Raw genomic sequence first — 12505 nt, 5'->3', positions numbered from 1 at the left:
CAGCCACCTACAGATGGACTCCAACTCCCAGAATTCCTCAGCTGGCTTTGGGTGGACTCCGACTCCCAGAATTCCCCTATGGTGGCTGGGGGATTCTGGGAGTTGAAGTCCACCCGTCTTCAAGCTGCCCAGGTTGAGAAAATGGGCTCCAAACCCCCTTGCAAGAATTGCAGCCGGGAACTCTTGACATGCTCGGCGCGGGAGTTTTTCCAACCGAAGCCAATCCGGATTAGGCTGGCTCCTCCCCTCGCTCCGCCCCCGCCCAGGGCTTGCTGGGAGACGTAGTTCTCGCGGGGGGGGAGCTGGATGGTGGGGGGAACGGACCGGTCTCCGCTGCAGCCATGGACTTCGCCGCCGCGGTCACCGTCCGGCCGGGCAGAGCCGAGGATTGCGCGGACGTGGGGCGCATGATCCGGGTGGGCGCGGGGGCAGCCCTTGCAAGCGGGCAGAGGGGGGGGTCTTTAAAGGAGGTGGGAGCTTTGCAAGGGCGAGGGGCTCTTAAATGAGTTTTGCAAGTGGGGAGGGGGCTGTTAAAGGGAGGGGGAGTTTTGCAATAAGGGAGGGGGCTTTTAAAGGGGGGGAGCTTTGCAGAGTGGGGAGGGGCTCTTAAATGAGTTTTGCAAGTGGGGAGGGGGCTTTCAAAGGGAGGGGCAGCTTTGCAAGCGGGACGGGGGGGGGGTTTCAAAGTAAGGAGAAAGTTTGCAAGCGGAGGGGACTCTCAAAGGGAGGGGAAGCTTTGCAAGCGGGGTGGGGGGGGCTCTTAAAGGGGAGGGTCGTTGCTTCCTCACCCACCCACCCAGCTGCCTGCCTGCCTGCCTTCCTTGACCCCACGCGAACATGAGGCTGGGGTCCCCGCAGGCGCCTCTCTGCCGCTCTGGCTCCACAGTCGGACTACGCGGCTCGGGAACGCGCACCGGGGACTCCAGGGCGCACTCCCGGGCCATCTCTGCCCCCAGCCGCTTCCAGAGTTCTCCCCCACCCATGAAAGATGACCCCCCCCCTCCGTCCGAGGTCTGGTAGAGGAGACCCTCGCCCATCAGGGATGACCTGCCCAGATGCCAATGAAAGGAATAAGGCTGGGGCTGGCCCTGGTGTCTCCTGAGGGGAGGGGGCACTTTGCCCCCCACCCACCCCAATGGGACAGGCCAGCCTGCAGAGCCCCTTTGGTCTCCTGAAGGGGGTCTTCTCTCTTTTGCCCCCTCCCAGGAATTGGCAGCCTTTGAAAAACTCTCCGAGCAGGTCAAGATCACGGATGAAGGTGAGGCCAAGAGGGGTGGGCTTCGTCTTTTATTAGGGGAGGGGGGGTGATCTGTCTCGATGCCCTTGGATGACTGACAGCCACAGAGAACAAGGGGTCCCCGCCCCACAGAGGTAATCCTCGACTTTCGACGATTCATTTAGTGACCGTTCAAAGTTGAAAAAAGTGAGGTGTGACCATTTTTCACGCTTAACGACCGTTGCAGCATTCCCCGGGGTCACGTCATCAAAATTCAGACAGTTGGCGAGTGACTCGTATTTATGACGGTCGCAGTGCCCCGGGGTCACGTGATCAACCTTTTGCGACCTTCGGACGAGCAAAGTCAACGGGGAAGCCCAATTTGCTTAACGCCCGGGTTGTTAACTATAACGATTCACTTAACAACTGTGGCAAGAATGGTGGTAAAATGGGACAGAACTGACCTAACCAGTGTCACACTTAGCAACATAAATTTGGGGCTCAAATTGGGGTGGTAAATTGAGGATTTCCCGTATCCATCCAAGGAAAGGGTTATTCAGAAAGGAGGCCACCAGGAGAAGCAGAGGGTGGCATGAAGCAGTAAATAGCAGTAAAATAAATTTTATCCACAAATATTTTTCCATTCAGAAGATCTGTGTCCCTGTTGGGGGGGGGGTTTGTCCTCACGGGGTTCCCCCCTCCCTTTTTAAATGAACTTTTCTCCCCCAGGGCTGTGCGAAGATGGCTTCGGTCAAGACCCCTTCTACAAATGTGTGGTGGCTGAGCTGCCCCCCGAATGCCGGAGCAAAGAGGGTGAGGAGGGGTCTCATTAGTATCTGGGGTGAGGGAGGGGTTGAATCCCGCAGGGGAGGTCGGTGTTTGTTAACCTCAGTCACTTTAAGATGAGTGGACTTCAACTCCCAGAAGTCCGTGCTTCTTAAAATGCTGGTTGGGGGAATTCTGGGAGTTGAAGTCCACAGAACTTAAAGGATCAGATGATCCAGTAAGGCAGGTATGTCCAGAATGAACTGAATTGACCACCGAGGCATAGGGGGAGGGGGGAGGTCCCACCAGATGTCCAGCCAGTATCCCAGGTGTGGAGTTTTAAATTGCGGCCAAAATATTTAATTATTTTAAAACTTTTTTTAAATTTTGTATGTTCTGTTTTATTCTCCAGCCCTGAGTCCTGCTGGAGAAGGACAGTATACAAATCAAAACAAACAAATAAAATAAGCATTCCTGTGGCTATCAGTGGACATCATGACTTAAGGATGGATGGATGGAAACTAATCAAGGAGAGAAGCAACTTAGAACTAAGGAGAAATTTCCTGACAATTTAACCAGTGGAACTGCTTGCCACCAGAAATTGTAGGCGCTCCATCACTGGAGGCTTTTAAGAAGAGATCAGAGAGACATTTTGTCTGGAATGGCACAGGGTCTCCTGCTTCAGCTAGGAGGTTGGACTAGAAGACCTCCCAAGGTCCCTTCCGACTGTTAGTCTGCTAAGGGAGAGGCACTGCTTTGAAGTGGGCAGTCTGGAGCACGGAAGGGCAGCTGCTCTCAGCGACGTCCAGAAATTTGGCATCCAGAAATGGGTGAAGAAGATCCTGGAGACGTGGGAACTTCCAAAACAAATTAAAATTCTGTTTTTTCTCTCTCTTCCTTCCAGGCCACACCGTCATAGGTTACGGCCTCTATTATTTTACCTACAGCACCTGGAAAGGCAGGAACATCTACACGGAAGACCTGTACGTGATGCCAGAATTTCGGGGTGCGTAGCTTGTTTGGAGTGAGGAGGGTCGGGGCAGGAGCCCCCCAAAATGGGAAAGGAATTATAGTTTTTTTTAAAAAAAAAATGGGTGCATGCGTGCATCTACACAGGTGTGCAGGCATTTTAAAAGCTCAAATACAGCTTACTAGAACCATTGAGCCCCAATATTTCTGTTGCTAAGCGAGACGGTCATTAAGCGGGCTTTGCCTCATTTTACGACCTCTGTTGCCAGAGTTGTTAAGTGAATCACTGCAGTTAAGTTACTATCATGGCTGTTAAGCAAATCCGATTGATTGGCTTGGCAGAGGGTCGGGAAAAGGGGATCGCGTGACCCCCAGGATGTTACAACCGTCGTAAATACAAGTCCCTCGCTAAGCGTGCAAATTTTTGATCATGTGACCACGGGGAGGCTGCGACAGTCATAAGGATGAAACACGGTCACTTTTTTCAGTGTCGTAAGTTTGAACGGTCACTAAAGAAACATAACGTTTAGCTCTTCGTTATCGCTCTGCCAGATCTCTGTAGGTAGTCCTCAGGGTTACGGCCATAATGGAGGCTGCCCATTCCGGTCGTAAGTTGTAACGGCTGTGTAATGGGCGAGGGACCCAATGTTACGACCTTGTTTGCACTGACGGATAAGCAAATGCCACGGTCATAATGCCGTCGTTAAGCAAGCCCATTGTTCGCTACACCACAATTTTGCTGAAAACTAGAAATAAATGCAAAATACGATCACTGAACTGTGGGACATTGCAAATGACCACATAAACGACGGTCATAAGTATGTGACGTGCGGTCACGTGACTCCCCCCTTTCCCCCGGCCTCCCCCCTCGCCCCCCGGCTGTCAGGAATTCATATTCGGGTTCAAATCTCCTTTTTTGAGTCTCTTGTAACTTCTAATGGTAGGCATTGTAAACCGAGGACTGCCTGTACAACGTTTGGCAGAGGGGCCGAATTCTGCCCTGCCCCCTTAACCTCCATTGCGGATGCTGACCCATCGTGGAGCTGTCCTTGACCCCTTCGAGGTCTCATGCCAACTTGTGTTGTGTTGTTGAGGTGTGTTTGTGTCTTTTCGGACAGGGAAAGGAGTCGGGAGGAAGCTCTTGAGGGAGATCGCGAAGGTAACACAACTGTCGCTCCCCCCCCCATTGCCAAAAACAAAGAGTGTCCGAGTGGGGAGGGGGAACCAGGGGGGTGGTGGTGTCCTTGCAAGCTTCCATCGCTTGGCCCCACAAAACTGGAATCATTAAAGTAGGGGCTCTCCAAACGTGGCCCCTTTAAGACTTGTGGGCTTCAACTCCCAGAATTCCCCAGCCTGCCCTGTTGATTGGGGAATTCTGGGAGTGGAAGTCCACGAGTCTTAAAGGGGCCACGTTTGGAGACCCCTGCATCAAATGATCAATCCATCAAGACAGGCATCATTAGGACCCCTACAACTTCACAACTGGCACAACCTCATTTGCCCACCCACCCCAATTTCTGCCCCCCCTCTGGGATTCCTCTGCCCCCCCTCCCGCCCCTTCCTCCCCCAGAGCATCCCCTCCCCTGGAACTCAGCCCCTCCTCTTCGGCCCCCAGATTGCCTTGGAGAAGGGCTGCACCCAAATGAGGCTGGGGGTGCTGGACTGGAACCGCCCGGCCATCGATTTCTACTTCCGGCGAGGGGCGGTGGACTTGACGGCTGCCGAGGGCTGGCACTCCTTCCGGTTCGAAGCAGAGGCCCTGAAGCAGCTGGCCCTGGGCGAGGCGGGCACAGGAGCCGGGCCGGGGTCTTTGAGGCCGTAGGGGGCCAAGCTCTGCAGGACGTGGATTTCCTCCAGCCCCTAAGAATCTGTGCAGGCTGACTCGGGATGTGATAAACTGGCAATAAAACGGGCATTAAAGTCTGCATTTCTAATAAATGCCTTGGAATTCAGAGTTTTCTTCTTTTAGTTTCTTGTGGGAAACTAAACTACCTGAATAACTTTTTACTCTGTTTTATAAGAGAGAGAGGGAGGGAGGGAGAGGCTGTGGATGGATGGATGGATGGATGATAAAATGAATGGATAAATAGACAGCTAGATGATAGATACAGAGATAGACAGGATGGACGGACAGACCGACAGACACAAATACACATAGGATGTATGGATGACGAATGGATAAATAGACAGACAAACAGATGATAGATGGATGGATGGATAGATAGAATTAAAGAGATAGATAGATAGATAGATAGATAGATAGATAGATAGATGATAGAGTTAAAGGTAGATAGATGATAGATAGATAGATAGATAGATAGATAGATAGATAGATAGATAGATAGATAGATGATAGATGATAGATAGATGATAAAGAGGTAGATAGATGGAATAGATGATAGATAGATAGATAGATAGATAGATAGATAGATAGATAGATAGATAGATAGATAGAGTTAAAGAGGTAGATAAATAGAGATGGAATAGATAGATGATAGATAGATAGATGATAGATAGATAGATGATAGAGCAGGCAGGCAGGCAGACACAGATACAGATTGATAGATGAGATAGATAAATAGATGATAGATGGACAAGAGACAGACAGACAGACAGACAGATAGATAGATTATAGATGAATGAAAGGATGCTGTCCAGAGTCACCAAGAATAAGTGGCCATATCTGTTTTCTTAGTAAATAAAGAAAGTATGATAGGCCGCAAAACCCCCAAAGGTAAAAGAAGCATGGGGTGCGAAGGCCATGCGGGGGTCCCAGGCTGGACCCCACCAGCCAGTTTAGGTCCTTCCGGTGACCGATCAAAGCTGCCGGCCGTGCCTCTCGTCCAGGATCCAGAGAAAAAGCGAATGTCGACCGTACGTTTTTGTCTTAGGATCGGTTTTATTTGCTCCAGGCGTTGCTCAGGGGGGGGCTTCCTGGGCTCCGTGATGCCGGGGTCTCCTCTGGGCTCACTGCTGGGCCAGCTTTTCACACATCCATTTTAATTTGGCCCTGCAGGGCGCCTGGCTCCACAAGCCGTCTCGGTACATCATGCTGCAATATACGCTCACGTGCATCGGTTCGTCAGGCCGCCAGTCGCTGGAAGGGGCAAAGCAGGAGATGGTGGAGCAGCCCGGGGGGGGGGGGGGGAAGGGAGACCCCCTTCTGTCGCTGGGGAAGGGGCAGCTGAGCCGAGCATCTCCGGAGGCAAAATTGGGAAGGATCCCCGAGATCATCTAGTCCAACCCCGACCGGCAGCAGTTTCCTAGCCTGGGGAATGGTGCAAATTGGCTTGTTTGTGCTGCACAGTGGATGCCAACCTGGGTCAGTTGGGGAAACCTGGTTAATGAACTCTGGGTTGTAACAGCTCAGGAAGGCCCGTTGAGCAGTGAATGTATGGTGAGAATTCAGTTAATAACTGGTCTCGATTCAGTCTCTGGCAAATAAGCCCACCTCAGCTGGGGAAAGGGCACCACTCGGAGATCAAGATTCGACTGATGGAAAAAAGGACCACCAGGAGTGTGGTGCAAGAGGACAGGGCCCGTGTCCAGAGAAAAAGGGGCACCGTCCATGCTCTTAACGCCATGCTGGCTGAGGAATTCTGGGGCTTGGAAGTCCAGACATCTTAAATAAGGGAATTCTGGGAGCTGAAGTCTGCACACCTTAAAGTGGCTGAGGATGAGAAACATTGCTGCAAGAGAATACCCAGATCCCATGGGGCACAACCATCTTGTCCAGGGCAGCGTGGGCTCCAGGATCCATGGGGCCTAAGCATGGGCTTCCTGCGTGCGCAACAAGATCCCACCGAGATCGTGGGATCTGCCACTGGATCCCCACCTCTGTGCCTCTTGGAGGGCTTCCCCCGTGACTCCTGTGCGCTCGGGGTCCCAGGGGGCTGGTGCTGAGGAACGAAGCCCACCGACTCTCTCTTCCCAGGAGTCAATCAGGGCAGGGGGCTTTCAGCGCGTGTGGACCAAATAGGGACATTCCCCCAGGAGGACGGGCGTGCAAGTGTGCAAACACAGAGGGGAGCCGCTAGCTGCGAATGGCGCCTGAAAAATGCTGGCTGGGGAAGCCCGATCCGAGGGGGGCCAGAGAGGAGACCAACGGAGGAGACTCACATCCTGCGCACCGTGTAGGGGGTCCCGTCCACCCACTTCCACGCCTGGTTGCTGAACTCCAGACCGATCCAAGCGCGCTCAGATTTGGCGAGTCGTGCCACAAATTGCTACGCCAAGAGGAGAAAACAACAACAGAGCAGGCATGAGCAGGACACCGAGGGCAGGTAGATTAACCGAGTCGGAAGGGACCTTGGAGGTCATCCAGTCCAACCCCCCCCCCCGCTTCCCAAGCAGGAGACCCTCCACCGTTTCTGATTCGGATGGCAGTCCAGTCTCTTCTTGAGAGCCTCCAGGGATGAAGCTCCCACAACCTCTGAAGGCAACTTCTCTTCCACGGGTTGGTTGCTCTCACTGCCAGAAAATGTCTCCTTATCTCCAGATGGAATCTCTCCTTGGTCAGTTTCCATCCATTATTCCTTGTCTGGCCTTTGGAAAACAGCTTGACCCCCTTCCTCCTCTCTGGGGCAGCCCCTCAAATATCGGGAGATGCTCTCCTGTCTCCCCTGGTCCTTCTCTTCACTGGACCAGCCATGCTCAGTTCATCGTCTGTTTGAGCCTCCAGTCCCCCAATCCTCTTTCTTACTCTTCTCTGCCCTCTTTCCACAGTCTCCACGTCTTTTTCATAGTGTGGGGACCAAAACTGGATGCAGGACTCTAGGTGTGGCCTTACTAAGGCTTTGTAGAGTGGTATTAGGACCTCCCTTGATCCTGATTGAGTACCTCTGTCTCGGCCTTCCACTGGTCCGGTGGCCTTTGCCCATCCCCCACCTCCCTCTCTGACGAATGGGGAAACCGAGGCACTGACCTGCTCTAAGTAGCCAGTGATGATCACCAGGTGGGCACTCTTCTCTTCGCAGTCCTCTTTGGCTTTGGCCCAGCCGTTTTCGGCAGAGGAGAGCCAGTAGCAGCCCTGCTGAAACAGGTGCCAGCCTCTGGGGCAGCAGCCGCTCGCCGGCCCTTGGAGAAGAGATGGGGGACAGGAGGGGCACCCCGTTACGGCTGGGACAGGGAGACACGGATGCCGCAGGCAGCCAATCCTAGCAGCGGACGGCCAATCCACGATACAGACAGTCCTCGGCTTACAACACTGATTTAGTGACCGTCGAAGCTATGATGGCACTGAAACGAGGGGCTTAAGGACTGGGTTCCCAATTTATGACCATTGCAACATCTCCGTGATCAGAATTCAGACGCTTGGCAAGGGGCTCATGTTTACGACGGTTACAGTGTCCCGGGGCCATGTGATTGTCTCTTGCGACCTTCTGTCAAAGTCAATGGGGAAGCCGGATTCACTTAACGACCACGTTACCAATTTAACAACGGCAGCGATCCACTTAACAATGGTGGCAAGTAAGTTGATGCAATGGAGCAAATCTCACTGAATGACTGTTTCGCTTAACAACAGAAATGTTGGGCTCAATTGTGGTCGCGAGTTAAGGACTACCTGTATTTACGACGGTCGCAGTGACCCGGGGTCCTGTGATCACCTTTTCCGACTTTCTGACAAACAAAGTCCACCGGGAAGCCAGATTCGCTTAACAACTGTATTAGTCACTTAACAACTGCAGTGATTCATTTAACAACTGTGGCCAGAATGGTCGTAAACTGGAGTAAAACTCACTTAGCCAATGTTTCGCTTAGCAGCGGGGATTTTGAGCTCACCTGTGGTTGTAAGCCGAGGATTACCTGTGCAATCAAGAGATCGGGAGGCCACTCCACCCCATCCTCCTCATACCCAGCAGTCCCCTCCCTCCAAAGGCCCAGCTCACCTTTCCCCTTGTGCTTTATCTCCTCCAAATCACAATTCATTTTCTGGAGAGTTTCTTGAAGTTTCTGGATCCGATCCAAGTACTGAGTCTTCACTGGAAGTGGAGAAGGGGAAGGTCCCTGGTTGGTGTTGACTCCGGGTGAGGGAGGGTCTCTCCCAAACACCGGGATGGACTGTTAAACACCTCCCTTTCTCCCAAACTTACTTTCTGTGCCTTCTTTGGCGAGGAATTCCACCAACTCGTCAGCCTTTTGGAGAAATTCCGAATCACTGGTCTCTGGGAAAATCGTCAAAAAAATCAGACCAAGATTTCTCAACCTTATCGGCTGGAAGATGGGTGGACTTCAACTCCCAGAATCCCCCAGCCAACATGGCTGCCTGGGGAATTCTGGGAGTTGAAGTCCACTAGTCTTAAAGAGACCCCTGGGTTAGAGCGTGAAACATCTTTGGAAGAATATTACTCAGGAAAGTGATTCTCCAAATTGTCCCTGCCAGCCCACAGCAATGCATCCCTCCAACCATTTTCTTTCTTTCTTTCTTTCTTTTTAAATACAAGGAAATTTTTATTTTTAACTTTATCAAGATTTGTCTTTTTCCCAGCTGTTTCAGAGGACAAGTGCAGTCAGTTTTTGCATTAAAAGGATCTTGATGGAGGTAGCTGTGCCTGTCCCGATGTTTGCTTGCACTCGTCTTGGTAAACAAACTGGAAATAAAATTAAAATCAAGGAAGAGTGGGCCTACCACCATTTTCATCCCCAAATCTGGGATTTGGTGACTCACCCTTTTGTTCCAGATCAGCTAATTCCACGGCCAAAGTGCGATTGCTGGTTTTCAGATCTTCCTTCGTCTTCCTCAACGTTGTGGAGTAGTTGTGCCCTGGGGAGAGGAAGCGGGTCTCTGGCTGACTTCCTCGAACCCGTGTCCGTGCCTCTCTTTCCCTGCACTTCCTATCCTTCCTGCATCTTGGGGTCACTATGCAAGTTGTGCACCTCGCCCAATTGTGGCCCTTTTCAATCATTCTTTGGTGCATGGCTTTGGGTAATTGTGTGCTGTATACAGTGCGTTTTGCGGCAATTGGCTGTAAGGACACAGCCCTCTGTTTGCTGCTAGAATAAATGATCAACAGTGGCATTTAGAAGAAGATCTGTCTTCTACAAAGTTTACTTACACACCACAGACATTCTCCTGTATGGGTCCCCTGTAATGTTAATTAGCAGCTTCTCCCTGGCAATTTACAGATCAGCAAAGCTCAGGTGTGTTCCCTGTTAATTATAGCTGGAATGCATTTTGTTGGGATGTGTTTTTATGCAACAACTACACTCGGATTCAGCCAGTAGCATTCAGCGGAGTTTACAAGTTTGGGTCCATGGTACATACTCTTACGTTCTTTTCTACTAAGTAGAGTTTCCTGTTTCTTTTTGTTCTTTTTGTTGTGGGTTCTTCATCACTGGAGGTTTCTAAGAAGAGATTGGACAATGGTATAGGCCAGGGCCTCCTGCTTGAGTAGGGGGTTGGACTAGAAGACCTCCAAGGTCCTTTCCAGCTCCATTCTGATTGATTGAACTGTTACAGTTGAGCAGTTAAGAAGTAAAGCACATGGTGAGTGTACTCTTTGTTTCATCCGTGGTGCTATATACAGTAATAAATAGAATTTCTAACAATTATTTCTCTCCCCTCACCTAGTGGGAGAGAAACTAATGAATCATGCCCATTTGTTTCTTTCTTAAGCCTTCATGATGAAAGAAAGAAATATTTAAAGGAAGAACAACAGAGGAAGAGCTATAAGAATCAGAAGCTGCAAGCAGGAAGAAGTTCCTTCCAGATCTGCTCAACCATCTCAAGCCCACTTCCCATCCGGATCTTCTCCACACAACCAGACCCCGCAGAAATCATGGTTTCCTGTCGCAGAAACTTCTTCCCATGTCTCCTGCAGCTAGTGGCTAAACCCCAAGAACCCTGGAAAGAAATTTATACGGACTTTATAGGGGAGCTTCTGGAAATCTCAGGAAACACGTGATTTGGGTTGCCACCGACTTCTTTTCTAAAGAACAGCACTTCATAGCATAGCCCAAAATCCCTTTGGGACGTACACTAGCTAAACTCTTTGTGCAACACATATACAGGCTCCATGGTGCTTCCGAGTGGGTCATCTCAAGACTGCAGAATTCAATTCACCTCTCAATTTTTGCAAGTGTTCCTTAGGATGCTGCAAGGACGTATCTCCTCCCATCACCCCCAGATGAATGGAGGCTGTGAATGAGTGAATGGCATTCTGGAGCAATAACTCTGAGGTTGGGTTAACTACCAGGAAGACAATCACCCACTCACAATTCTTACTCACCCATGAAGCCTAAGACAATGAGGGAGAGGGTAACCACAGCCAGAAGTCCCATCAGAATGAGGATCACCCGACGGCCGGAGCAAATGCCTTGTCGCCAGGAGTCCTGGTGGGCAAAGCCCCCCATGGCTGCAGAGGAGCAGAGAACCAAAGTCTCTGTTGAATCTTGGCCAACAGCTTCAAATTACATGATACTCTGGTCTTTTGCGTATGAGAGAGAACTGAGTAAGAACACCCTTTGGAAGAGAACACACAATGCTCAACGTACCCCATGGCCGGATACCTCCCCATAAACAGCCTCCAATGGGGATTAGGGAGACAAACAACAATTAACCAGTGGAACACAAGTTGCCTTCAGAAGTTGTGGGTGATCCCTCACTGGAGGTCTTCAAGAAGGGATTGGATTTGTTTGAAATGGTATCAGGTCTCCTGCTTAAACAGGGGGTTGGACTAGAAGACCTCTAAGGCCCCTTCCAATTCTGTTATTCTGTTATTATTCTGTTAAAGTAAGGAAGGAGTCAGGACACAATCGGAGTAGGGGTAGAATATTCTCTCGGGCCCTTTTGGGGTTTTTTGGAGGGGGGGAGCACATGCAAAATAAATGAAAAATATGGCTTTTAATTGGCCTTTTTTTACCTTCTTCTTTAGGATTTCCAGAGCCGGAGCTGTGGGTCCACCGTCTCTCTGGCTGCCACGCCAGTGATCTTTGGACTGTCAATACTGTCCCTCTGCCAGGCTCAGAAACCTCAGGGCTTCCGACAGCTGTAGCAGAGGTCTGGCTTGGAAGCAAACGGCCCCAGAGGGATGGGGGTTTCCGACGAGGTGGAGGACTGTAAGCCAGGACGTCACTCTGCAGTTTTCTTCTTTCCTTATTGATTTACATCCGGTCTTTATGACTCTTTAATAAACAGCTCAAGGCGGCAAATATAGCTAATACTCCCTTTTTCCCATCATACAATAACTCTGCGAGGTGGGCTGGGCTGAGAGAGAGGGACCGGCTTTCGTGCCTAAGTTGGCACTAGAACTCCCAGTCTCCTGGTGATTGGCCCAAACTCACCCAGCCAGCTTTTGTGTCTAAGGTGGGCCTAGAACTCCCAGTCTCCTAGTGATTGGCCCAAAGCCACCCAGGATGAAATGTGGGTTCCTCAGAGCTCTCTGATCTGGCTGTTTCGTTAGTGACGTTTTGTGACCCAACAAGGTAACATCTTCAGTGCTAGAAGGGAGTGGGGTATACGGAGGAGGAAGAAGAGAACTGTAGGATCCTTGGTGCTCTCTATTTCATGACACAACTAGGGAACATCAGGAGTGTTGGCAGGGAGTGGGGATTGTA

General features: G+C 50.8%; 2 protein-coding genes across 2 annotated transcripts; one reads left to right on the top strand and one right to left on the bottom strand.

The window, feature by feature from the left end:
• The first annotated feature begins 307 nt into the window (after positions 1-307).
• On the top strand, positions 308-4869 carry LOC139324961 (thialysine N-epsilon-acetyltransferase-like). The gene is made up of 6 exons (XM_070954746.1): positions 308-416; positions 1207-1258; positions 1946-2029; positions 2886-2987; positions 4069-4109; positions 4566-4869. Exons 1-6 carry the CDS (start codon positions 342-344, stop codon positions 4770-4772), a joined length of 561 nt encoding a protein of 186 aa, XP_070810847.1. The 5' UTR covers positions 308-341; the 3' UTR covers positions 4773-4869.
• A 960-nt stretch (positions 4870-5829) lies between these two features.
• On the bottom strand, positions 5830-11909 carry LOC139324945 (asialoglycoprotein receptor 1-like). Its single transcript, XM_070954724.1, has 8 exons — positions 11812-11909; positions 11179-11304; positions 9618-9713; positions 9043-9114; positions 8839-8931; positions 7875-8026; positions 7070-7176; positions 5830-6047 (listed from the first exon to the last, which is right to left on the bottom strand). Exons 2-8 carry the CDS (start codon positions 11300-11302, stop codon positions 5918-5920), a joined length of 774 nt encoding a protein of 257 aa, XP_070810825.1. The 5' UTR covers positions 11303-11304; positions 11812-11909; the 3' UTR covers positions 5830-5917.
• Between the last annotated feature and the right edge of the window lie 596 nt (positions 11910-12505).

Source organism: Pituophis catenifer, unplaced genomic scaffold, assembly GCF_029215685.1.
Source record: "Pituophis catenifer annectens isolate HBS135680 unplaced genomic scaffold, rPitCat1.0.hap2 SCAF_15, whole genome shotgun sequence".
NCBI lineage: Eukaryota > Metazoa > Chordata > Lepidosauria > Squamata > Colubridae > Pituophis > Pituophis catenifer.
This window is presented reverse-complemented; position numbering and strand designations above follow the sequence as displayed.